This window comes from Psammomys obesus, unplaced genomic scaffold (genome assembly GCF_907164565.1).
Source record: "Psammomys obesus unplaced genomic scaffold, mPsaObe1.curated_primary_1811, whole genome shotgun sequence".
In the NCBI taxonomy this organism is placed as follows: Eukaryota; Metazoa; Chordata; class Mammalia; order Rodentia; family Muridae; genus Psammomys; species Psammomys obesus.
Window position 1 is genome coordinate 1364904 of NW_026596091.1, and position 26748 is coordinate 1391651.

Sequence of the window (26748 nt, forward strand, 5' to 3'; positions counted from 1 at the left end):
AAGGAAGGAAGGAAGGAAGGAAGGAAGGAAGGAAGGAAGGAAGGAAGGAAGGAAGGAAGAGCTAAGCTAATAATTTCAGGTTTGTTTGGTTTTTTTCCCACTAAACTAAATTCAACCAATTAGATAGTTCCTCCTCATCCGTGGGTGGAGTGGGAGAGTCACTAGCTAAGCTGTGAGCTGAAACCCTCTGGCTTTCACCTCACAAGGCTGGGATTACATGTGTCAGCCACCATGGCTGACAAGTGCATCCATCTTCCTTTAGGCTTACCTGTAAGATTTTTATTGTTATTTTTATATTTTGGGGTTGTTTTATTTATTTTTATATCTTCCCAAAAACTGATCTATACCTAACGATATAGGAAGAAAATAGACGAGGAAAACAGAACTGGGAAGAAATATAATACTTAGAGTTAGGACATCTAGCCAAAGAATCAACATGCAGTTCCCCAAGGAGGTTATTATTTATATTAAGCTTAGAAAGTAAAAATCTAAGTAAAATATGACTGCAGTCATTTTCTGTACACGGTTAGGACACTGGAAGAGAGGAGACAAATAGTGTTTCCAAGGCTTTTAGAAGAAAATATGAGTAATTCGTGTCACAATTTCCAAGCTAAAATAGATAAATTTAGAAAGAAAAATTAAGCATATCCCAAGACCATATATGAACATAGAGAGCAGTATCAATTATAATGTAATGAATGGTAGGAATTCTTTACATCTCAAATCTTGAATTAGGTGTGTTTGTGTGCAGTACACCAAAAATAAAGTCAATCCTGTGCCTCCTACACTTTTGCAAATAAAAAAGATGTTCTTGCTTTTGAAATGGTCTTAAAATAAGAGTGTGACTAGGAAAGAAACCTTAAATAATGGAAATTATGTCTCTATTCACCAAGGTCTGTATCTTCTTATTAAAGGCCCAATTATTTTTAGAACATGTTTGTTGACCAGGTAAAAAGACTACGATTCTTTATATTTAACTTTGGTTTTTTTAACGTAGTCACTACAACATTATATTGTTTTGGTTAACTTTTCTAATTTTACCATTGATTTTGTCATTGCTTTACATTTAACATATAAATAAAAATTTGGCTTATACAAAAGTAAAAGTCATTATTTAAAAGTGATCAGAGGAACTGGAAAGCCTTCAAGGGACTCAGTTTTATTCCCAGTAACCTTGTGGTAGGTTCCAACTATCAATAATTCCAACCATCTACAACTCAACCTCCTCTAGCCTCGGTGGGCACTGCACTCATGTGGTGCAAAGGTATACATGCAGACAAAACAACCATAATACACAAAATGAAAACAAATAAATTGCTTAGAAGTTTTTAAATATAGTCATAAAAATACTGCTTCTTTTCTAAAATCACCTGTCTCCAAATTTATATTTAGATATGTAGCTTAGACTTGGATACATTCTTATTCCTCCTGCTTTAAATAAAATACATGTGCTACAGTGCATCCACTGTTTTACTCACAAACATTCTGGCAATCTTTTCCTCCATATATATGTATGTAAATTTAATAATATTTCTTTTGAAGATATAACTATGCTAACACATTCATTCAATGCTTATACAGTTAAATGAAATGTGAATTTTGCCCATGTTTGTATGATGAATCATCTAATCACACTAATAAAGAATGTATGTTGAGTCCAGGAGTACATGGAGTAATAAGTTGGATAGAATTTGCCAAATAATTCTCCCCACAGATACCATTTGCCGTACACCCCAACCTGCAATGCATCGGACAACTGACTATTCTAACTCAGCCAACAATGTACTTTAATGTTTCTATTTTTATCAATATGATATGTAAGAAGTGACATATCATTCTAAAAGTTTTCTAAATGTAGCAAATAAGAACCATATAAGGAAAGAATCTATTCTCAATGTACAGTTTTAGAAATATTTCATTATTTAGAAATAGCTCTTAGCCAGGCACAGTGGTGCATGCTTGTAAACCCAGGCAGGACTCAGGGAAGCAGAGACAGGTGGATCTTGGTGAGTTCAAAGCCAGCCTGGTCTACAAAGTGAGTCTAGGACAGCCAAAGCTACACAGAGAAACCCTATCTCAAAAAACAAATGAACAAACAAACAAAAAGCTCTTACTTGTCCTCAATTTACAAAACTACTTTTTAGAATACTGAAAGCACTCATTACATGTTAGTTTAAATGCTGGCTGTGGAGAGAGTTGAATCTTTCTTTGTATTCTCTAAAGGGAAAATTTAGAAAGTAAATGTTAGATTTCATATGGAACTGGAGAACATAGTCATTTCAGATCTAATATTGCTCATAATACAGTGCATATGCTGAATAATAGCAATACTGTTTGACTTATGCTTGTAACACTGCTTCCATCTTGCAAATGAAATTAATTGAATATTTTCCTTTAAATTAATTTTTAAATGATCATAGCTTTAATTTACCATTATATTCTTTCCATTCTTAGTATCCAGTACATGCTTACCTTCTGGTGGTTCATCACTAAGGTAAGGTGGAATTTCTTGATTTTTATCTGCCTGATTCATGTTTATCACCTATAAAACAGAACATGTTTCAGAGTAAGACTACCACTTCTCACATGATATATATCAACTTAAGCTATTTTATTTAGATGGAGAAAAATTTTAAGTACCTACCACAAGAGTAACTCATCCTATCTCCTATTTCAAAGTAGAGTTTACAAGACTTAAAATTACAGCAAAGTACAATATAAATTTTATTGGAAATACTAATGAATTTGGTAATGGTTCAGGTTTCCCATCAGTGCTTTTACTGTGGAACTTCACCTGAAAACTGATAGAGAAAGAGAGCTGGGCAATAATAAAAATCATGGGAAAATAAGATTCCTTTATATACAAATAGCATGCCTAATCTGAATCACCAAAAGACTTGAATGTCTTTTGTTTTTCTTAGTTATATGACAGAACTGAAAAACCTGTAGAAAAACATGAACTATTATTAATTCTAAGTAAAGGCATGAAAGAAATTTAAGAACTAATAAGCTATGCTAAGATGAAGAAAATATGGTTAGAACTTCCCAATTTCTTTATGATCTGAATATATTTGTTTTTTTAATATAAATATGACTAAGTAAAGGGAGAACAAGATTGGCCTAACACTGACTTTCTGATATACTATCTTACTTGGACAGAAAATTAGGGTTGTGATTCCAGCCATCAAATAAGTGTTTGTCCTATGTTGCTAAGGCCTTAAAGTCAACCAAGTATTTATCCTATGTCTCTGAGGACTCAGTTATTATATCTATATAAAAACAACAGATATTAAAAGGATATTGTGAGGAGGCTGAGCAGATGGCTCATTCAAGTGCTTACCACACAGGCATTGAGGACCTGAATTCTGAATCCAAATACTCACTTTAAAGAAAAAAATTAAAATCCAGGTGCTTGTAAAACTAGCACTGCTGAGGAGGCTGAAGATCTATGAGGCTCACTGGCCAACCAGTCTAACTGAATTACTAAGCTCCAGGTTCAGTGGGAGACCATGTCTCAAAAAAAGTAAGATGGAGAACTGACTGAAGAACATACCAAATATTGACCTCTGGCCTCTACATGCATACACATACCTATGCTTATGCACTTGCCATCATAAACATACAAACATGTACACACATAAAATGAACTTTAAAAGACATTATGAAAATGCACAATGAACTTTAATACACTAATCAACAAATAGTGATTTAGCATCAACTTGAGTTAAACAATGTTCTAGGTACAAAGGGCAATGAATCCTTGCCCTAAGGCAATAGTCTCATTAGTTGGGGAAGGTAATATATTAACACTATAGTATATATCAAACAGTGCTAAATGCTATAGAAGTAGAGGAATGGATGAGACGAGAATGTGGTGTTTCAAACAGATAATCTGTGAAGGCTTCATTTCAGGTGCATCCCAAAAGACGTAAGGCATCAGATATTTAGATGATGAGTCCTCAAGCAGAACAAACAGCAAGAAAAAAGGCCCTGAGGTAAAAGCTTACCAGGAACAGCAAGAAACAAGGGCTAAAAAAGAATGAAGAGACTACATCAAAGGGCAGTAGATGAAATCACAGAATGTAGTCTGGAGCATACCGGCCCCTGCAGGCAATGGTGGAAATTGGCTTTTAGCAGAGTAAGATGTAAAGGCAATGAAACACACTGAACAGAATAGTGAGGTGTTCTGATTTACATTTTTTAAATAGTAAAACAGGTGCGGTGGCTTAGGCCTGTAATCCTAGCATCAGGAAGTTAAGACTGGAAGACCTGGAGTTCAAAGCAATCCTGAGCTACCCAGCTATCTCCTACCTAAAAAAGGATGAAAAAACAATGGTTCTGACTACTGCGGAATGAACAAAAAATAGGAAAGCTCAAGCAGTGTCAGAAAGACCTATTACACTGTATTTTAGTAATCCAAGCTGAAGAACAAAAGAAAAATGATGACTTGGGTATGGGTGTTAGATCAGAATGTAAAAAAGAGGGACTTTCAAAGGTAATTTTAACTTCATGCATTACATATTGCCATGACTTACAACCTAAATTCTAAAACAGACTTCAGTGGGCACTAAAATCCATCAGCATAGACGGTGTGATTGATAACTATCTTTTAGTTGCTCTCGAGAAAGTCCTGATTTAAAACAGTTAGTAGCAGCACCTAATCTTGTTTGATTTGTGAATTTAGCATATCATTCCATATGATTAAATACAATACAGCTACATGATCTTGTACAGAAAAAAACAAAATAGTATCAGTTGGTACAGTGCTCCAAGATGAAATTCCTGACTAATTTGACTTAATTGGAAAATTCCCTCAAAGTAAAAAGCTTACACTTATTTCCTTTTATATCAATACTCATGGTAAAAACATAACAAATTATACAGCATAGTATTCATTAAAATGCCTAAGTTTGAATCCCAACTAATATAAAATATATAGCAAAGGAAACATACTTTGAGAGATTTAAAAAAAAATTAAGATATTCTGGCCCTAACCTTAAATGATAATATCACTTAACAAATTCTAAAGCAAAGCATGCAGAAAATCCTGGGGGGAAAAAAAGTGTGTCTCTTCTGTGGGGAAAAAAAAAAATGACTATTTTACAGCCACTTTCTTCCCCCAATCGACTGTTAAATTTTAAGACACTTCTATTTAAATTGTTCATTATATCCCCCTACATAACACACAAATCTACATACATATACTTATATACATAGAAACACGTGATCAATTGGCGGACGGTCAACATGATCAACAGACGCTTACGATAATCTATACAGAAATTTAAAAAAAATTACATGCATAACTACATCTTATTTCATTTTTCTTTTTAGGCAGAGTCTCCTATGTAGCCAAAACTGATCTAGAACTCAAATCTTGCCTCAATCTCACAAGTGCTGGAATCAATGGCATAAACCACTACTCCCAGATTCAACATATGTATTTTAACTGGAATTTAAAAGTATGTCAATGTGATTCCAACTGTATTCATTTCAAAAGTGTCCCTATTTCATAAATCCCTACTAATGGTTTTACATTTTCCTCAGTAGAGATATCCCTTCCCCACCCACACGAAAAAGACTTTCTCTGGCTGCTGTCCTGGAACTTGCTTTGTAGAACAAGCTGGCCTCAAACTAACAGAGATCAGCCTGCCTCTGCCTCCTGAGTATTAGAATTAAAGGCATGTGCTATCATGCCCAGCTAGGGAACCTATTTTTTTTTTAAATATGTTTCATAGTGTTTCTTTATCTGTTTTATATCCAAAATAGAATACCACCACTTATAGACCATAGCTGCTTTATATTAGCCTGCAAACATGGACATTAGTCTAAACAACATGAATTGACTTCATACTCCTGTGGATAGACAGTGAGGAACCATATGCAGAATAACAATGCCAGATCTGTGCTTTAAGAAACTAGCTAAGCGTTCTTGTCCACAACCAGGTGAGAAGTCTCTGCTACAAGTTTCCAATACCATAATTCTGCCATGCTTTCCTTGCTATAGGGGACTAAATGCCCTACAAATCCTTGAACCAAACTAAATCCCTCCTCCCTTTAAAATAAAAAGGAGCTACCGGCTAAAATATTTAGCACATCTAAGAAAATAATAGCAGTGTGAACAGACAGCCTACAGAAAATCTTTGCCAACTATACATAAGACAGAGGATTAACATCTAGAATATATAAATAAAATTAAACACCAAGAGAATACTATAATCAGTAAGTGAGCAAGTAAACTAAACAATAACCAATATATGTATTAAAAAGTACTGAACATCCTTAGTCATCAAGGAAATGGTATCAAAATTACAGATTCCCTATCACCCCAAACAGAATTCCTATCTTCCATAAAATAAAAACAAATGCTGTCAGGATTGGGAGAGACTAATGAGGTTCTTGTATAAATATCTCTTTATAAGATCTCTAGGCAAGCACTCTCTTCTGCTGTGCCTATCATTTTTCTTTACTCTGATTTCACCATAGCTCTTATTCTCACTTAGTATCTATTTTATGTGTATCCCTATTAGAATGTAAGCTCAGTGAGAACAAGGGATTTTGGTTTTGTTCACAACTTCATCTTCAGATCCTTAATGTCTAATAAAGTCAAATACTTGAATTTTTTTATAAAGCCAACTTGGGTTTTAAAACAAGCTTATATTATAGGAAAAATATAGTGTTAGATTTCTAGAATGATCAAATATGCAGAAATAATAACCATGACAGAGTACATTAGAAAAGAAACAATTTTATCAAAAGATGAGGGACCTTTTGTTCATCAAAAGATGAAGAAGTTGTATCTTAGATGCCTTCAGAACATCTACAGAAAGTTGTATAAGATGACGTCAGAAAATCCACAAAAGACATTTTAGGTAATCGTACTTAAAAAGTTGAGACAGTCTGAGACAAGTTGAGGTTTAGACAATGGCTTTAAATGATAACTTAACATATGGAGGGTGGGTGATGTGATTGTACCAATGAGTGATGAAAACAGAATTACAACTTCATTAGATTGTATTTAAGAATCAACTGAAAAACAAAATTTAGCAAAACAAACCTTCAAATGAATAATCAGTATTCACTGAATAGTTAGTATAGCTTCAAAGAGAGCAAAAAAGGAATTTATAAGATTCCTAAAGTTTCCTAAAAGTTCAATGCAGGCATTAAAACAACTTAACAGGATCATATATTAGAGGGAAGCATTAATTAACAGAGAGATTAGTATAAAAGACTACTATCAGATGATCTGATTGTTTTTATAATACACTCAAAAACACTGAATCCTAAAGTTTTAACTGAAATTGCAAGTTGAAAGCCAGGTGTCCCCAGTCCTATAATCCCAACATCCTGGAGACCAAAATAGGACTGCCATGAGTTTGAGGTCAGCCTGACTACATAGTGAGCTCCAGAACAGCCAGAACTAAAAATATGACTGTATCTGAAAAGGAAACAAATACATAAAAGTTAACCTTTTGATAAGAAAAAAATTATTTTTATGTGCTTGGCCTATGTGCACAAATATATGTGTGTGCACCATGTGCATATAGTGCCCATGAAAACCAGAAGAGAGTATCTGATCCCCTAGAACAGGAGTCACTTGGTTCTGTGCTGTGTTTGTGTGCTGGGGGTTGACGCCCCAGTCCTCTGGAAGAGCAACCACTGAGCCATCTCTCTAGCCCCAAAAATTAATTTTTATACAAGCCATTTGTTCTAAACTCATTGAGTCGTTAATTTAAGATACACTTGAACCCTACTAATTACCTGCATCCAGTTATCATTGGACACATAAAGGTACCTAGAACCTAGAACTTATTTAAGTGAGAATATACTTTCCAAGCAATTGCCATTTTGATCATTCCTGGAAACAAAATATATTAATATATTATCTGCTTTTTAGGAGCTCATAATGCATATGTTTCTAGTTTTTAAAAAAAGGCTTTCATAAAGAAGGCAATGATGACAACAGCCTTTAGACTTAATTTTTTTTAAGAATTTATTTTTATTGTATGTGCATTGGTGTTTTGCCTGCATACATGTCTATGTGAGAGTATCAGATCCTGGAGTTAATAGGTAGTCATACAGGTGCTGGGAATTGAACCCAGGTCCTCTGAAAGAGAAGTCAGTCCTCTTAACCACTGAGCCATCTTTCCAGCCCCCTTAACATATTTTTTAAACATCATCAGTTCAATCTTTTGGTTCTGACAACGACAAACCATTATAATGTCAATTATGAAAGATTTCTTTACTACAGACTGTATAACATGACAGCAAATTCAGCAGCAGTCATTTTAATGGGAAAGGGATAATTCTTATCTAGTACAAAATACTAAAGCAGCTGGCAAATATATTGAACAAATATCAATACCACTATTCCCTAGAGGGTAATTTATTCCAATAATAGAAACAAGTAACCAAACACTTGTCGAGAACCTTTCCGTCTGTTGTATGTGTGAGTTAAGAAAAATAAAGTCATTTATGAAGAAATGCTGTTTGTAGGTTTCAGTAACATTTTATATACAAATTTAACTTTTGGTTCACAAAGAAAACAAGATCTAAATATTGTTTGTTTGTTTGTTTGTTTGTTTTTTAAGCCTCTGGGTATAACCCCTCTAAAGTCAAGTAAAGCTTTATTCCAAAATAGAGTGTGCAATACTTTACCTTCAAAGTCTCTTTAAAACATTTGTTACACAAGTCAGTCTTCTATAGAAGAAAAAGCCCAAGTTAGGCATAGTGGCTCACACCCTTAATCTTGTAAAGCTGCAGCAAGACTGCCTCAAGTTAGGCAAGCCTAGCTACACAGTGAGGTCCAGGTCAGCCTAGGCTGTAGAGTGAGAACCTATCTAGGAAGGAGGGAGGGAATTCTGCATGTGATATATAGAAAGTGGCAATTCCTCATCCTTCTTCACTGAGGAGTTTCAAAACTATACATGTACTAACAGGCAATGTAAAATAAGACACCACATTGCTGTTTTTATGCTCTGTAGCTAACAATACTGAACACTGCTTGAACACTTTTATAAGGTGGCTCCTGCCAACTAACAGCAAATAGACTACAGGAAAGGCACTGGCTTTGGAAAGAAAGAAAAATTGATCAATAAAAGTTTAAAAATCACACACAAAGTGATAAGTAATGCTTAGTGTCAAAATAGAAATTTTAAGTGTTTTCCTTAATAAAATATGAAACAGGATTAAAATATTCTGCCAAACTAGAGAACCAGTACATCAGCCATCCTCACTAAAATACACTTCATTGTTTCACTAGATACTGGCATCCGGACTTTGTGCCAGGTCTTGCTGAGACAATGAATGAACATAGATACAAAGACCCTACTCGTAATTGTATGTAATTCGTCCGATATCATCAGGAAGTAGGAAAGGAACAAAGACTCAAGGACTGAAACAGGAAAGTTAAGGTTTTCCCAGAAGTTTAAAAAAAACAAACAAACAAACCAAAAAAACACTTGACTTGTGAATTTATTTGGCTAATGTAAACATCACTTAAACTCTCCTAATGATGTTTTCATTGAACTTGATTTCTAGTGTTAAGTCCTATAACAAAGACCAAAAAAAAGAAAACAGATGTATATGAATTTATTAAGCATTTATTAATCCTGCTAAAGAAGGATTGGAAACAAGCACTTACCTGTTGAAGGCCAAAACCTAGAAGTTTTAAACACTAACCAATAGCAGATACAAATAACCACAATGTTTCCTTTTGGATTAGCAGCGTTCATAAGATACAAAAGACACAATCAAATAAAATTTCGCTTCCTAGTCTAGGTGTTTCTAACTCTTCCCAGCAGCCCTTGCTCCCCTCATTGATCCACCTTTAGCCTTTAGGTACAAGCTTTTTTTTTTTTTTTTTTTTTACATAGCAGAGGAGTGACGTGGCAGGAGAGGCAGAAAGTGACCCTAGAGGCTAGCGCTGGCTTGGGCAGCTCCTCCTTCGTTGTCCACCCAGCACACCCTAGCTCCTGTGGAATTCCAACGTAGAAAGGGTTTAAGAGAGACAATCCTATTTGATCCGGAGTGGAAGCTCCGTGGCCAGTCTAGAAGCTGCGTGAGCAAGGCAGGTTTGGTTTGGGATTAAGCCTGGGGTAGGCAGTGACTGCAGTAACGGCGGCTCCAGGACTCCCACGGTCGTTCCTAGACACTGCCAGCGCCCCCTTCATTTCCACACCTGCGGGTTTAGAACAGGCGTGGGAGCGGAGTTCCCAATTTGGGAAGAGCAGCGGTAATCTCTGCTTGAGGGCGAGCCCTGTGTGCTTGAACCCACCGGACCGTTTATCAACAGGTCAGAAGTTAAGTGCTGCAGGAAACTGGGCTCCTCCTCGGACCACCCCATCTTCTCCACCTCGCCAGCCGGACACTCGGGCGAAGAGGTCAGACCCTGCCGTCCAGGAGCAAGTGGCCGGACCCCAAACACTGCGTCCGAGAACTCGGGACCCACCGGGGTGACCTAGCCACACAGCCTCCATCCGCCCCCCAACCAACGACGCCCTGCCCCTCCCCCTTCACGTCAGCGCCCCCCCCCCAAAAAAAAAGGCCAGGCTGGCGCGGCCAGGCCCCGGGGGGCGCAAGGTGAGGAGCAGAGGGGCTGACGGAAAGGGCCCAAAGGGCGGCCATCCGGGACGGCGCCCCCTCCCAGCCCCCGACAAGAGACCGACTCACTCACCGCGGGGTCTGGGCCGGGGGCCGAGGAAGCGGTGGCACCGAGGGGGACAGCAGAGGCCGTGACGCGGCCCCGGGGCGGCGGCGCGACCCAGATGCTCTCCCCGGGCTCAGGAGTGAGGAAGACTCTGGGTCCGAGGCGGCGGCGGCCTCTGGCTGCGGACGTGGCGCCTGACGCGACCCGCCCCCTCCGCAGCCTGCGGAGCTCCCGCCTCCTCCCGCGCCTCGGGTTCCGACGCGCACGCGCGCTCGCCCCCGCCCGCCCGCGCCCACCGGTCGCTCGGCGCGCGCAGCCCTCCCGGCAGCCCCCAGCCCGCCTGCGCGCTTCGTCGGGGTGGGCGCCGCCCCGCCCCTCCGCCCCGGCGCCCAATCAGAGCGAGCGAGGGGTGCAGCCCTGAGACGCGCGGGGCCGCGGGCCTCGCCCGACTCTCCAGCAGCCGAGCGGGCTCGAGAGAAGTAACGGTTATGGGGATTTAGAACTTCTCCCCTGAGGAGGGCGGCATGGTCGCCAGTGTCTCCCTCTCCTCCCAGGGGCTTCATCCCTCTTTAGCTGCTGCCCCAAGGGAGTGACGGGCAGGGCCTTCTGTCAGCCGGTCTCCCCAGGGCACTCCGCGCCGGTGTCACCGAGTGATAGGGTGAGGCGAGGCCTAGCTAACTTGTTGGGGCTTTTGTTGTTGTTTTGGTTGTCACCTTCCCTCTTGCCTGCCCTACGACTGCAGTCCTTGGGAGTAAATTCCATCAGGTTCGCCCTCCTCACATAGCGGTGCCCAGGCCTTTCAGGGGGCCTGAAATTTTGATGAGGAAAAAGGTCGGTTCTTCGTTGTGAGAAATGAACTGGAAGTAAGAAAAACTGCCCTTGTGTCACTTCCTAACTAGGGCTTCTTCAGGTCTTCGACCCTACACACTCTTTCTGACCCTGGGGAAAGGTCCTGCTGGGGTCCTGGAAAGTAGTGAGCAACCTAAGAGGATGCTGTCGGCTTCTGTAAGTTCAGCCCTGCCTCAACCTTTGGTGGGAAGCCGGACAGAGAGCTTCCAAGAGGCTGGTAATAGCCGCCTATGGGGCTGTTTAGGGGAGCAAATGAGAGAAGTTCCGCACAGGCCGCCTAGATAGATAAATGCTATAAGCTTTTCGTTGACTCTCATCTTTTAAGATCAAGATGACAATAAATAAACCCTAAACTTTTTGAGAGGATAGGGAGAGATGGTGGGTATAAACGGGCTTTATAAACTGTGAAATCATACCAAAATATAAGATTTTTCAAGTGGAAACATACACCAGGGTGAGAGAGAGTTCATTTTTTTTTTAAGTTTTGTTTTTGTTTTTAATGTGCAGTAGTGTGAAGATGTCAGATCCCTTGGAATTGCAGGTACAGACAGTTGTGAGCTGCCATGTGGATGCTGGGAATTGAACACGGGTCCTTTGGAAGGGCAGACAGTGCTCTTAACCACTGAGCCATGTTCAGTCCCACAAGACCTGTTTTTAAGTGAAGTTAATCAGTGTGGTGTAAGTGTTGACAGGGCTCAAAGAGGGGTGCTAACAACAAAAAAATCCCAAGAGGAAACTAACTTTGTCCCAGTTCTTAAATAAAATGAACTATAGTATGACTTCAGCTTCATCACTACCAAATCAATGAATTTAATCCATTTAGATAACGGTGCTGAAATTATCAGGATAATCTTGTTTTACAGAACACATCACTAACTTGAATTGGATGATTAGGAGTGTCTGAATTTTCACCGAATACTGAGTTCTTAATGGGATTTTAATAGGTGACTTTCAAGATTGAACTCTAGGCAAAATTACAATGTACAAAATGATACTTTATAACTTTCTTCCCCAAATGGACGCGGTTTTACTAATTATTAAGGCCATAAATCAAAGCAATTGTTTATTTTAGTTCATAAACCAACAAAAATACTGGGAAGCTTTTGGTTCCTTCTGAAACTACAAATATAGGTAGTCCTGTTTTGTTTTTGTTTTTCATAAATCTCACCCCAGTGAGATTTTTTCTTTTTCTTTTTCTTTTTTTTTTTTTTTTCTTGCTGTCTCAGTTTCCTTACTTATAAAAATGAATACAGGGTTTGGAGAGATGGCTCAATGGTTAAGAGCATTCACTTCTCTTCCAAAGGTCCTGAGTTCAATTCTTAGCACTCACATGGCAGCTCACAAAAAGTACATGTGCATACATATATCTTAAAAAAGCTGAATACCATCACATTCAGATCTTACGTACTCTTTAAGATAGCAAGTATGGAGATCTTGATTGAATTGTTTGTTTCTTGATTTCAGATACCTTGATGCACTCAGAAGGAGCCTCAATGAAATCAGGCCCTATTTATTTTATAGGCCGACCTCCATTGTAGATCTTGATTCTTATTCTGTAATATCTTTATTTCTAGATAGCATTTAGCTAGATAACAGAGTAAGGTAGTTCAAAATGGTAAGACCAGAAAGTAGCAAGCTAGAAGACAAAACTATAAAAGCAAGACATAAATTAGATGCTGATAGCACTGAAGTTGAACAAATGGTCCAACTTTTTGCACAGTATATGAAACTGTTCCAATTTGCATAAATAAAATTCTTTGTTGAGTTGTCATCATCTTCATAGTGTTTCTGTTGGACTTTATATGACAAATTAGTGTAAGGGCAACACATTTTTTATGTTCACTGTGTAATACATTCTTTTGGTATTTTGAAATGAACTGAATCCTGTAGCCTTGAATAGGTTACCATCCAATGTAAATAATACTTTTCTATTCTCACATTCATACTGGTCTTCTGGCACAATTGCTTGAACTGTTTTTTTTTTTTTTTTCTTTCCGTGACTCACTACTTTTTTTAACTTATAATTTATTTGATACAAGCTGTTAGTCTGTGTCATCTCATTTCTTTCAATAATGAGGCAATCACTATTATATTTTCTCTATTCACACAAAGAAACTGAAGCAAATAAGTTAGATAATTTAGTCCATCATAACTGTTGAACATAAACTTCTGTAATCCAATTTTGTTACCACAGCCCAAGTTCTTAAACATCATATTCTTGTTTGAGATAAATGTTCTTTATATAAGCCAGACTCACCTTAAACTTACTGTGTACTCCAAGCTGGCCTCAAACTTTTGATCTTTCTAAATTCTACAGTCAAATTTAACCATTATATTCTGACAGAAGAAAGCAGTCCCTGAAATCTAGCAAATGGCCTGGTGCTATCAGAGAAGTTGTAATATTAGTAGGAACTGGCCTGATGTAACTAGGCCTTGGTATTTTCCAATTAAACCAAACAGCATGAGGCAAAGCTATTTCATAATCAATAATGGTCTAAGCAAAAATAAAACTACTTTCTAGTATTTGAACCTGAACAAAAAGATGAATATAATCCAGGTCACCAAAGAGAATACACAAAGTCAAAATGAAAAACTAGTAAATGGGTGTTGCTTCTTCACTGGTTACAGTTTTACTCATTCTAGCTTTTCCTCTTTATAGGTAAAATTTATGAAGATAACAAATCATACAATCACCCCTGCTTCATCACAAAAGTAAGGCAAGAAGGCTCTACATCCTTAAACCCTCCATCAAAATATCTAACACAATCCTCAATCTTAATAGCCCTGCCTTACATCCTATTGCAGAGATGCAATGTAATTCAGTGTCTCTCTTATGAGTGATAATCTATCTCAAGCTGTTCAGCTTGCAGGAATTCTTGGTGATCTTTGGCTAAAGTACATCAGCAATTCTTTCTGTGTTATCTGTACCATGTATTTCTATGGAGTGGAAACATGCTGTTAGGTAGAAGATAGATATGAGTAATGGAGATTGGAAGAGTGGTCCTAGAAGACATCCCAAGACCTCTTTGTGTTTGTACAGCCTGATAAGCTACTACTATAAAACCCCAGCTTCATATCCATCACCCTGCAGACGGCCTTCACTGCTGCATGGACAGACATCTCCAGGCATAAATTGATAGCAGTTCTCAACTGTATCCAGCCCATCCCTAACACCTCGTGCTCTTTGCACATCCAGTGGGAAGTCACACAAGCTATAAGGTACCATGTCTGAGAAGTTCCTGTGCCACTATTGCCAGAATTCCTTGCAGGGAAAGAAGTATGTGGAGAAGGATGGACAAAGCTGTTGCCTGTCGTGCTTTGATAAACACTGGGCCAACACCTGTGAGGAATGCCGCCAACCAATAAGTGCAGATTCTAAGGAGGTGCATTATAAGAGCGGCTACTGGCACAACACCTGCTTTTGTTGTTACAAGTGCCGTCAACCCTTGGCCACTGAGACCTTTGTGTCCTGGGAAAACAAGATCCTGTGCAACAAGTGCGCCGTTCAGGACTCCACCCCGAAGTGCCAAGGGTGCCTCAACAGTATTGTGGCAGGAGACCAGAATGTAGAGTACAAAAATACCATCTGGCATAAAAACTGCTTTGTCTGCAGCAACTGCAAACAAGTCATTGGAACCCAAAGCTTCTTCCCTAAAGATGATAAATTCTACTGTGTGACTTGCCATGAGAACATGTTTGCGAAGCGTTGTACAAAATGCAATAAGCCCATCAAAACTGGAGGAATCAGTTACCAGGATCAGCCCTGGCACAGTGAGTGCTTTGTATGTTGTAACTGCTCTAAGGAGCTGAGTGGGCAGCGCTTCACTGTTGTGGACAACCAGTATTACTGCGTGGATTGCTACAAGAACGTTGTGGCCAAGAAGTGCACTGAATGCCGAAATGCCATCACTGGGTTTGGCAAAGGCACCAATGTGGTGGCCCATGAAGAACATTACTGGCATGACTACTGCTTCAACTGCAAAAACTGTTCTGTAAATCTGGCCAACAAGCACTTTGTGTATCTTGGTGAGCAGGTGTTTTGTCCTGACTGTGCCAAAAAGAAATAACTTGACAAGGACTCCTATCCTGTAAAATGGTATTTGAACCATGCTTTGTGTTCTTACTCTCTCTGCACTGCACCAACCATAGGCTCTCACCTCTATGAATTTGTTCCTCTGTCTTTTCTTATATTTTACAGTATCACTCAGCTAAGGGCACACTGTGATCATGTTAGGATTCAACAACCTTGCAGCATAAATAATTTCTCTGTTGCTACAATGGAAAAACAAAAACTTGGATAAACTCTTCTGCATGTTTCTTATAGATCAGAAAAGTGTTAACCATGTAGCCTCATGATGTGAGAAACATAGGCAATAAACCCCCACTGTGTAGTCATACAGAATGAAAGAGCTGTAGCAACTGCTCAGACTCACTGCTCACTCTCTTCTGTCAACAGAGAAAGAATTTTCCAGAATGTATCCTTTCTGTTCTTTTGTGCTTTCATATGACGTGAATTTCCAGAAAATAAACATTTTGAACTTAGCTGTAATTCTCAGCTGACCTTTTCCACATACTAATATTCAATTGGTCCATATGGCTTATTTTCTTCTGCATGTTTCTTATAGACCATAAAAGTGCTAACCATATAGCCACATGATGTAAACAAGAAGCATAGGTATTCCCATTTTAAAAATGGAACACAGGTGATTTCAAAAATCTAATCAGATCTGAGAAAACAAGTCTGTTTTCAAGCATCTTAACAATAACTACTTCTAGAAGCTTACAAAATTAATACTCCTGTACTTTTTAAAATTAACAATATTTTGTTTTAATAATGAAATAGTTTGGAAACTTGTATGACAATATTTGAGTATCCTCAGACATCCCTGTGGTTTCGAGATTCATCCTGTAGAAGTGACAAACTAAATGGATAGGCAAGAAATGCATAGCCATCATCAACATTAACAGTCCTGTAAAGCCATGGCGGCTGAATCCCAGTTGTTGCCTACCCTTGCCCATATATTCAAGAAGACTGCAAAGTTTCTTATAATTTTAGGACCTTAAGAGTTTAGCTGGATCTCTGGGGGTGTGGGTTGGCCACAGTCCTTCATAGGTGGATGTAGATTACCACCTCCTACTTCTCTGAAATATCAGATTACCTAGCTACTGTATTCTCTGTTATGATGTTACATATAATAAGACAATATCAAAGTAAATGAAATTACAATATCGATCATATTTCTATAGGAGTAGTCATAGATGCCTATGCCACATTTTGTCAGTCACTGTTATTTAACATTTCAGTGTAGTCTTACAAAAAGCAGCATAGAAATAAAAAGAGACTCAGCTTTCATCCTGAAGCTTCTATTTTAAACAATGTTTTAAACTTGCAATGACAAAATGTCTTAACTGACAGACATGAGATCAACCATTAACTTTGAGCAATCTCATCAAAGAGAAAGTAACCAAGAAAATACAGCTGCCTCCTGGAAGCTGTGTCTTATAATGGTTAGAATGTTGACTTCATATGTTTCCATGTCCTTTGAGTTGCATATCGATTGTTCCTGCAATATCAGAAACTAAAGTACTGCATCATATTTCCACTTCTGTGCACCATATCCCCACCCAACTTTTGTGGGCTTCTCTAGACTCTAGAGCAGCACTTTTCAACCTATGGGTCAAATGACTGCCAGAAAACACCTTCATTACATGACAGTTCATAACAATAGCAAAATTACATTTTTGAAGTAGCAGCAAAAATAATTTTATGGTTGGGAGTCACCACAACATGAACTATATTAAAGGACTGCAGCATTGGGAAGGTTGAGAACCACTCTAGAGAATCATGGAAAGAAATACTCTGAAAGGAAGTTTTATGATTTTGGAGGGAAAGAAGGTCACCTTATATCTTTTTTGTCCTGTTGCTGTCATATAAAAGAGTGATAAAAGTAATCTGAGGGAGAAAGGGTTTGTTCTAACAGTCAAAGGTACATCATGGCAAGAAAATCAAGGCAGGAGAAACGAAGCAACCAGTCACAGCCTGTTCACAGTTGGAAAGCAGAAAACAATAAATGAAAGCCAGTGCTCAAAGTTATTGTCTGTATTTTATATAGTCTAGGATCTCCTGCTCAGAGATGGCCCTACTCACAGTCAAAATGGACCTTCCTACATCAATTAATATAAAATAATCCTTTACATACAAATCCAGAGACCCATACCCAAAGTGTTCTAGATTCTGTCTAGTTGAGAATAGTAACCATTACAACTTCTCTGATATGCCACCCACTTCGTAAGGTTTCCTCAAAATCCACCCAACTATTACCCCTTTTGGGCACATCCCACTCTAAACTGTCTTGGGACTATATGCTTTTCCTTGATAATCTTATGCTGAAATTTTCTGTGTTTCTTGAGTCCTTCAGGAAGACAAGAACCGAGAAAACTCCCATAGCAATACTTATCAGCCCTTTCTTAAGAAAGAAGTTAGAAATCACCCTTCCATCTGCAGCCATCAGACTGTCAGATCAAAGTTAGGTGATTTCCTTTTCATGAACTATACATACAATGAGTGCTAAATGACCATTAAAAAAAAAAAGTTGAGTCTAGTGGCTCAGTCCTGTAATCCCAACTTCCCAAGAGACTGGAAAAGGTGGCAAATTGAAAGTGTACATAGAATACAGAAAATTCAAGTCCATCCTGGTCAGTTTAGACTCTAATTGGAAAAAGAAGGACCAATACAGCTCAGTGGTATAGCACATGCTAGCATGTGTAAGACCGTAGGTGCGAACCACTGTATACCTCTCTGACTTCCTCCAAAAAGGCGCTGAGTGTGATAGCAACAAGAAGCTAAGGCAAGAGTTAAGAAGTTAAATGTTCAAGACAGCCTGAGCTACATGGCAAGAATTTGTTTCAACAAAACAAGATGGTAAAAAGAAACACATGAAATAATTGAAACTTTTTCTGGGTGCTGGAGATGAAGGCATACCAGGCAAACAATCTGTCACTGAGCCAGATCTTCAGCCCTGGATATCATTTCAAAGAGGAAAAAAGTACTTCTTCCCACCCGCTCAAGGCTTGCACCGTGTCAAACAACTTAAAGTGGACTACAGAGATAAATGTAAAATTATAAAACTTTTAGGAAAAAATCTAGGTGATCTTTAGTTAGGAAAATACTTTTCAGAACATGAATATAGCAGAAAGCCCCCTATAGGGGTCCTTTTTAAAACTCTACTTTATCTGGGGTGTTCAGGCCTCTACCTCCCTTCCACCAACCCCCAACCTTAACAAGGAGAAAGAAAAAGTAAGGACTGGGGCTTCAGACCCCTTTACTTCTCCCTGTAGTTAGGGCCAAGGGGTCCTTTTAGGGTTCTTTACCAATTTCCATCAGCTACAGACACAGCAGTCTCCTCCATGCTGGTGTGTCCCGAAGCGTTTCTCTCCATCTGTCTGCTCCAAACTGCCACACCGTCTCTGGTCTCTGGTCTCTGGTCTCTGGTCTCTCCAAACTGCTACACACCACATGCCAACACTGAATACTAACACACACATACACCTCCTCTTTCTTGGCTCTCATATTTATACTCTCAGAGTTCTATACCACGCCCCACTCTGTGACACACATGGAACGCCATTACCAGCTGGCAAAGATCACATCCTGCACGTGACAATTCACAGGTGTGGACAAACTATAGCCCAGCTAAAACTCTACACTTGGGATTAAAATAAAAACATATTTACATAACATAACAGTTTACAAAGAAACCAAAACTTCATTACACATGAAACATAATACATAAAAGTGACGTATATTTGTGTATGCATGTTAACGTGTTGGTGCATGCATGTACATGTGTGTTTACATAGATATTTATGACATTGTGGAAAGGGATAACACTAAAAGGACAGATGCAAACGGGTGTAAAAACCAGAAATGGGACTCATGACATTCCTCAAGTGCCATCTACCTTGTTCTTTAAAATGTGATCGCTCACCGACTTTGAACTTGACAGGTAGGTAATGGTAGTCTGGCTGGATAGCAAGTTTGTCAGTAAAGCTATCTCTCTAGTCCTGGGGTAAGTGTGTGCCACCAGTTCCAGCATTTTTACATAGGTTCTGAAGATTGAACTCAGGTCCTCCTGCTTGCATAACAAGCAGTTTACCAACAGGCTGTCTCCCAGACCTCTAAATTCAAAACACAAAAGCAAACAAAACTGATTTTAACATGTCACTGCTAAGAAAATGAAAACACGAGTAGCAGACTAGGAGAAAATATTTCCAAGAAACATTAAAGTTATATCCAAAGTATATGAAAAATTCTAACACCTCCAAAAAAAAAACCCAGTTTTAAATTGAGTGCTTAATTGAATTATCAGATATTAAAGAAGATACATTGGTAAGTACATGGAAAGATGGTCATCATCATGGTCATAAGGGAAATGAAAATCAAAACCATAATGAGAGCTTGAAGAGATGGCTTATTTGATATTTACTTGCCATACAAACATGAGAACCTAAGTTCAGATCCCCAGCATCCCTGTAAAAAGCTATCTAGCACTACAAGATAATGGACAGCTATATTAGTGGTGTGACCCCAGGTGGCTTCTCAGAGACAGGCAGATCCCTGGGGCACCTTGACCAACCTAGCCAATCACTAAAGAATCTAGGACGATTCCAGAAGTAGATCTGTGGCCTCTACATGTGTTTATGCATATGTGTGCATACAAGCATACATACATACCCTTCAATGAAAATCTACTTGGTTATTTTTTTTTTGGTCCAAATACCATGAATGGGGTGCAACCATAAAACTTATTAGTAGAAATGCAGAATTGAACAAATGCCTTGAGAGTTCAGTTACTTACAAAATTAATCCTACATTTACATTATAACACACACACCCCACTAAGATATCAACCCAAGCACATATACATAAATACAAAAACGGGCATGGTATTTTCTAACAACCTAAAACTAGAAGCACTCTGAGTGCCCTTTAATTAGTGAATATATAAACAGATGTTGCCACATATGCTCAGCGGAAACCACTTGGGGACAAACTACACAAAATGAATAGGTACCATTCTCAGTGAAAGACTCAAGACTAAAAAGTATAGGTGCGGTATGAGTCCATATATATGACATTGTTGAAAAGATAAAAACCATAGAGAGAAAACATTTGTTGACTAGGATTAGGCGAGGTTGACTGAAAGGGCATGAGGGAGTTGAGGGGGCAGTAGAACTGCTCTGTTCCTTGATTGTGACGTGGATGCACAAGTATACCTGCATACAGGTATAATGCATGTATCTGTCAAAACTAACAGACAGTCTCTAATTCACAAGTGATATTTCAGTAAGCTTGATTAAAAGTAGAAAAAAAATGTTGAAATGGAAGAAAAAAAAAGAGTTGAAGTGAGGAGAGACTACCTGGCACCATGAATTTGAAGCCCTCCACAAAGAGGACAACCCACCTCCCCATGTTCCCAGTGGACAGCCCTTAGGGGAATATTAGGTTTTGCATAATTGTTCATTATATTTGACCACACTTGGCTACTTTCTGTTCTCAAATGCCCTTCTATAGAAATAAGTAGAGAAACTTGAATGTCACTGAATCTGAGCTCTATCCTAGCATACTGAAATGTAAAATATGCTACAGCCAAATTCTGCTATACATCCTGTTTTTCTTGTGGATAACTGGGTTTTATCAAGGAAGATTCCTTTTCTGTAATCTTTCTTGTTACTTAAAGGAATCGTAACCTGTTTTTTTGTTTTGTCTTGTTTTGTTTTGTTTTTGTAGCCAGGATAATCTAACCAAAACATGGAATATTTTTACATATTTCCCATGTGTTTAGCACTAGACAAAGGACAGACATTTTCTACTCCCTTGAAAAAGACATGTCCATCAAGCATTTGCAAGTTATTATATTAAAGGTGATACAAATACTCTCTAAAGTGAGGAGTTAAAAAAACGAGGACTAGCTGAGTGCATAAAAGATAGCTATAGAGGCCTGGAGAGGTGGCTCAATGATTAAGAGCCCTGGCAGTTCTTTCTGAGGGTCGGGGGTTCACTACACCCCCACCTAGAGGCTCCCAACCACCTGTAATTCCAGTTCCAGGAGTACCCAATGTTTTCTTCTGATCTCCAGGGATACCAGATATGCATGTAGAACATACACATTGATGCAGGCAAAACACTCATACACATAAAAACATCTGTTTAAATGTAGAGGCCCTGGGAGATTGTCCGTGTAAGGTGCTTGCCTTGCAAGCATGAGGACCCAAGGGTAGTCCCTAGAGGTTACTTCATTTTTTTTAAAAGCCAGATATTGTTTTTTTTGTGCTTATAATCACAGAGCTAGGGAAGCAGAGCCAGAAAGATTCCTGGGGCGGGGCTCTTCGACAGGTCCAGGCCAGTGTCTAAAAAAAAAGACAAGCATCTGGAAAATGACAGTTTGTCATCTGGTCTGTGCTTACATAAAGATATAGCTTTGGATGTGAACTGGAAAAGGTATCTGGATGAAAAGGAATTTAAAATGTTTAAAGCAGATCTTATGATGCAGCACAGTGTTCTCAACTTTCCAGTCACATTACCTTTTCATAAGTATAAAGAGTAGAACCGGATACTGATTGTAAAGAAGGAACATGGGTGTTCACCTTGACAAGTGAGACTTACTGATGTATGTTTTGTCTTGCTTGTTTGTTTCATTTGAAGCCAGCTCTTTGACATAGGTGCAGGCATCTTCATATTCAGCTTCATTTTGTTTTATAAGGTGAAATTAAGTTAAAATTTTTAAACTTTTTAACTCTGCTTCTTATTCATAGCTGACACTAACAAACCCTACCAGAGGGTCAACCTGACCTTATATTTTATTATGATTCAATAGTGTTATAACTCATACTTTGTTATCATCATACTTGGTTACACTTGGGTTGCACACTTGTTATCATACACCTGGCTACACTTTGGATGTACTGTAGAAGACCCTGATCCCTGCCTCACTTACCTGACTTAGGACCAACAAGCTTAAGGATTAGCTGATAATACTTCGTCTAGTTAGATAAAAAGGTCTTGTTGCTTTGTATCGTTAGCCAAAATGTGTTACTTATCCCCTCCTTGTCTTCTGCACTAGCTTTTCTTACAAAAGACTGCCCTACGAACAGATCAATGTCACAATTAGGCTCCCAGATTTCTTTCTGTGTCCCTGGTCTGACCAGTCTTTGGGTGTTGTGTTCAATAAACCATCCACATTAACTGAGACCAGACTCTGAGTGGTTTGTGTGGCTATTCTTGGACTAGAACAGTTTCTTGTGATCCCATAGCAAGAAAACGGCCAAGTGTTAACTTTGAGTAAGAGAGCTTCTTGGTTTGGTCTCTACTTATGCACCATTTCCGATCATCTCCCTTAGGCACTGAAGTCTGCATTATAAAAGGCATGGTCTTCCTTTTACATGTAAAGGCTAAGTATACCTATCATCTTATATCAAGTCTTCTAGCCTGTAAAGATGGATTTCCACTGACTCAAACAATATCAGACTGCAGAAGCAGATGAGTCCAAGGATGGTAAAGATTCCTTTACCTTTTGAAGTCTGTCCTTTAGAGTCACATTGAATGGGAAGAAAATAGCAACCAATTTTTATATGAGTGTGAAGAAGCCAACATTAATCCCTCCAAAGTGAAATTTATATCAGCGACTACTTGACCTACTTTCCTTCCTTGCCTTCAGGGCACATCCTTATGAGTCTAATCATTCCTTTTCCAAGGGAACAATCAGCTTTCCAGGACCTCTGTGCTGTGTCAGTTAATAGCCCCTAAATACACCAATCACACATTATTTCATAGAAGGGCAGATTATAAAAACAACAAAACTAAACAAGAATATATAGGCCAGCACTTTTAAATTTAGAAGAGATTTTAACCTCAGCTCCTTTGTTCTCTCAAGATTTCTGGTGCCTTGAGTAGCTGAAATGTGAGTTTCGTGGCAACATGATCAGGCATGGAAACGAAGCTCAGTTGGGGTAACCAGACTTTGGTTTGAACTGCATCTCAGTGCTTTGATCAAGTTTGTTGTTGATAATTTTTCTTTGTTTTAGTGGATTTAGATGTGAGAGTGTGTGTGCAGGCACGTGTATGTGTGTGTGCATGTATAGTCCTATCATCCTCAGTAATGCTCTCCACCTCTTTTGAGACAAGGTCTCAAAGTGACCTGGAATTCACCAGTTAGGCTGGTCCAGATGACCAGTGAACCCCAATGATCTACCTGCCTCTGCTTCTTCAATCCCAGGATTACAAGTACACACCAACAAGCTTAGCATTTTCTCATGGGTTCTGGAAACCAGACTTGGACCTTCATGCTTATGAGATAAGCCCTTTACTGGCTGAGCCATCTCCCCAGCCCTGGTCAAGATTCTTAACTCATCAGGACTTCTTTTCTCTCATTTCAGAAATGTGAGCTAATGGTCCTCATCTCCTAAGAGTATAGTGATGATTAAATAACATAATTGTGTCAGTAGCTTTCTGTTCCTATAACAGATACCTGAGATTATTCATTCATAAAAAGAAACTATTTAGACTCATGGTTTAAGAGTTTCTGCTCAATGATTGGTTCACCCTGTTGCTTCAAGCCAGACAACACATCATAGCAGGAGCACGAGGCATAGAAAAACTCTCACCTCATGGTGATGAAGCAAATGAAAGAAAGAGGAAGAAAATGGAGTCCCACAGCTCCCTTCATTGACAGCTCCCTTCAGCAGACCCCAATGACTTAAGATCTCTCATTTGGCCTACAACCTGAAGGTTCTCCAAACTACCTTCATATTATGGCCCTTCGGAGGACACTTGTGTTCCAAACTATAGGAATAATGTGAATAAAAGGGCAAGGCAAAGCTCAGTGGTAGCATGTTTGACCACAGAAAAAGTACTGAATGTACAGTAGCCATAGTGTGCTAGGCAGTTGAAGGTACTATGTGTTCTACTTTTAGGTCCAAGGGATAGGCATAGATGGAAACTGCTGGATCTGTTAATGTCCATGGGACTGAAGACTTCCATGCCTTTGATCAAACTGTCAATCAATGTAGCAAAATGTAAATTGACACATGCTAACTGTAAACTGGTACATGGTGCTACTTTTTGAAACTTTACTCGGCATTTCCATTCCCAATGATAGGGAAGAGGATGGTATCATTTTGCCAGTTATTAATTCTGCTCTTTCTACCATAGAGGCCTTCTAAGGTCACTTTGGTCTTGTTATAGATAAATGCTAGGCTTGGATAGCTCCATTGATAAGACTCCTGAGCCTGAATCTGAGAGTCCATGGTTCAGTTCCATGGAAACTTAAGAGTGGCTCAGACTGTGGCTCAGAATTCAAACAAAAGAAAGCATTAAGAAAAATAAAATGAGACTGAACAACAGATGGCTCAGTCGGTAAAGGCTAGGCTCACAACCAAAAATATAAGAAAAATAAAATGAAACAAACCATCTCGGATAAATACTTTGTCTTTTACAAATGTCTTTATTTTTCCTTTCCTGAGCTTTCTGGTTTTATAGTGGAATTCATGACAATGTGGATGGGGTGGCGACTGCTTGAATGGATTCTTGACTTCTTCCCTCAGATCTCATTGGTCTTTTGGACTTCATCTGACTCTCATATTAGTGTCTTTCATCCTGACTTCTAAACTTTGTAGTGCCCAGGGCTCAGGTTTAGGCACCTTAATCAAAAGCGATTATTAAATTCCATCCATTACATTGCATCTCACCTTAATATAATGGCTTTAAGTATTTGTGTGCTGGCTACTCTTAAATTTGAATCTATAATCCAAGTCTTTGACCTGAACAACAGACTTGAAGGTATAATAACTGCTCACTAGAAAGTTTCCACTGAGGTCTGTAGCTTTCATAGATTTCAGGCATTTCAAACTTGGAGTACAAAATGAATTTTTGGCCTTAGCCCTCAAATTTCATCTTCCAGCAGCCTTTCCCAACTCAGCTGATGCAACTGCATCCTTGTAGCTGCTCAATTAAAAAAAAATCTTGGCATAATTCTCTGCTCTCTCTCCTTTGCCCACACCTTTTATAAACTCTTTGAGGAAGTTCAGTAGCATCTGTCTGCAAGCCCAGTCACCACTCACCACCTTTGCTTGTCCTATTGTGACTTAAGCGGCTACCATTTCTCTGCTGGGTTATATCAGTAGCCTCCTAAATAGTCTCAATATTATTTGCTTCTTATAGTTTATTTACAACAAAGGATTCAGTGTGAACCTTTCAAAACTTAGGATTCCATCAACTCATCTGCTAAACATCTTTCAGAGACATCATTGTTTTAAAAACTTTTTATTGATTGTGAATTTCACATCATGCCCCCAGTCCCACTCATCTCCCCATTGTCTCATATCTACTTTCTGCCCTTGTAACCTCACCCCAAAGAAAATAAAAAACAAACAATTAAAACATAAAAAACAAAACAAAGCATAGAAAACATCTATGATAGAAACTGCAGTGTGTCACAGTGTGTCCCACAGCATAAAGATGTCCACACATCTTTACTTGCAAATGAGTCGTTGGTTTGGTTTGAGGCCTTTGGTTTCTGGGTGACACCTGTCTTATTCAGAGTGAAAGCCAAACCTCTATGAACTTTGTACTCCTTCCATCTTATCTGTCCTTGAATTGCCTTCTATTCTGTTCTTCCTTAATGAGTCTGCTCTAGCCATTTTGGCCTCTGCTACCCTTCATACTTACCAAGCATTCTTCTTATTCAGGGCCGTCATACTTGATTGCTCAAAACAATGGTGAGACCACACATACTAAAAAGGCTACTACAAAAACAAAACAACAACAAAAAACAATTAGCCAAGTGCTATAGGGCATGCCTAGTATCCTGGGACTCAGAAGGATAAAGCAGCAAGATCACAAGTCTGAAGCGATGTGGACTAAATATGGCAAGAGCCTATCAAAAAGAAGAAGGAAGAATAGGAGGAGGAGGAGGAGGAGGAAGTGGAAGAGGAGGAAAAGGAGGAGAAGAAGAAACTCACTAATAAACCTTGGAAGGATGTAGAGAAATGGCTAGTGGAAATGTAGATAATCATTTTGGACAAGAGCCTAAAAATTGCTGTTGGTCAAGCACAATGCATTTATGTTAGATAAGATTTCTTTAAACATCTATGTCTTACTGTTTCTATTGCTGTGAAGAGACACCATGGCCATGGCAACTTTTATAAAAGAAAACTTTTCATTGGGGCTAGTTCACAGTTTCAGAGGTTTAGTC

At 38.8% G+C, this 26748-nt stretch overlaps 2 protein-coding genes across 3 annotated transcripts in view; one reads left to right on the plus strand and one right to left on the minus strand.

Moving 5' to 3' along the window:
* Tmem263 (transmembrane protein 263) overlaps nucleotides 1–10966 on the minus strand; it is an 18165-nt gene extending 7199 nt beyond the window's left edge. Inside the window, exons 1-2 of the mRNA XM_055627931.1 lie at nucleotides 10676–10966; nucleotides 2473–2542 (exon numbers count right to left, since the gene is read on the minus strand). Coding sequence (XP_055483906.1) covers nucleotides 2473–2533 — 61 coding nt within the window. The 5' untranslated portion in view covers nucleotides 2534–2542; nucleotides 10676–10966. The remainder of the gene's footprint in view (nucleotides 1–2472; nucleotides 2543–10675) is intronic.
* A 15-nt stretch (nucleotides 10967–10981) lies between these two features.
* LOC129691739 (four and a half LIM domains protein 1-like) lies at nucleotides 10982–16039 on the plus strand. 2 transcript variants are annotated; one of them, XM_055627929.1, is made up of 2 exons: nucleotides 10982–11479; nucleotides 14157–16039. In XM_055627929.1, the coding sequence occupies exon 2, from the start codon at nucleotides 14722–14724 to the stop codon at nucleotides 15562–15564; it is 843 nt and encodes a 280-aa protein (XP_055483904.1). In that variant the 5' UTR covers nucleotides 10982–11479; nucleotides 14157–14721; the 3' UTR covers nucleotides 15565–16039. The 2 variants fall into 2 exon arrangements, with proteins under 2 accessions (XP_055483904.1, XP_055483905.1); XM_055627930.1 differs by having other exon boundaries at nucleotides 10982–11306.
* The last annotated feature ends 10709 nt before the right edge of the window (nucleotides 16040–26748 follow it).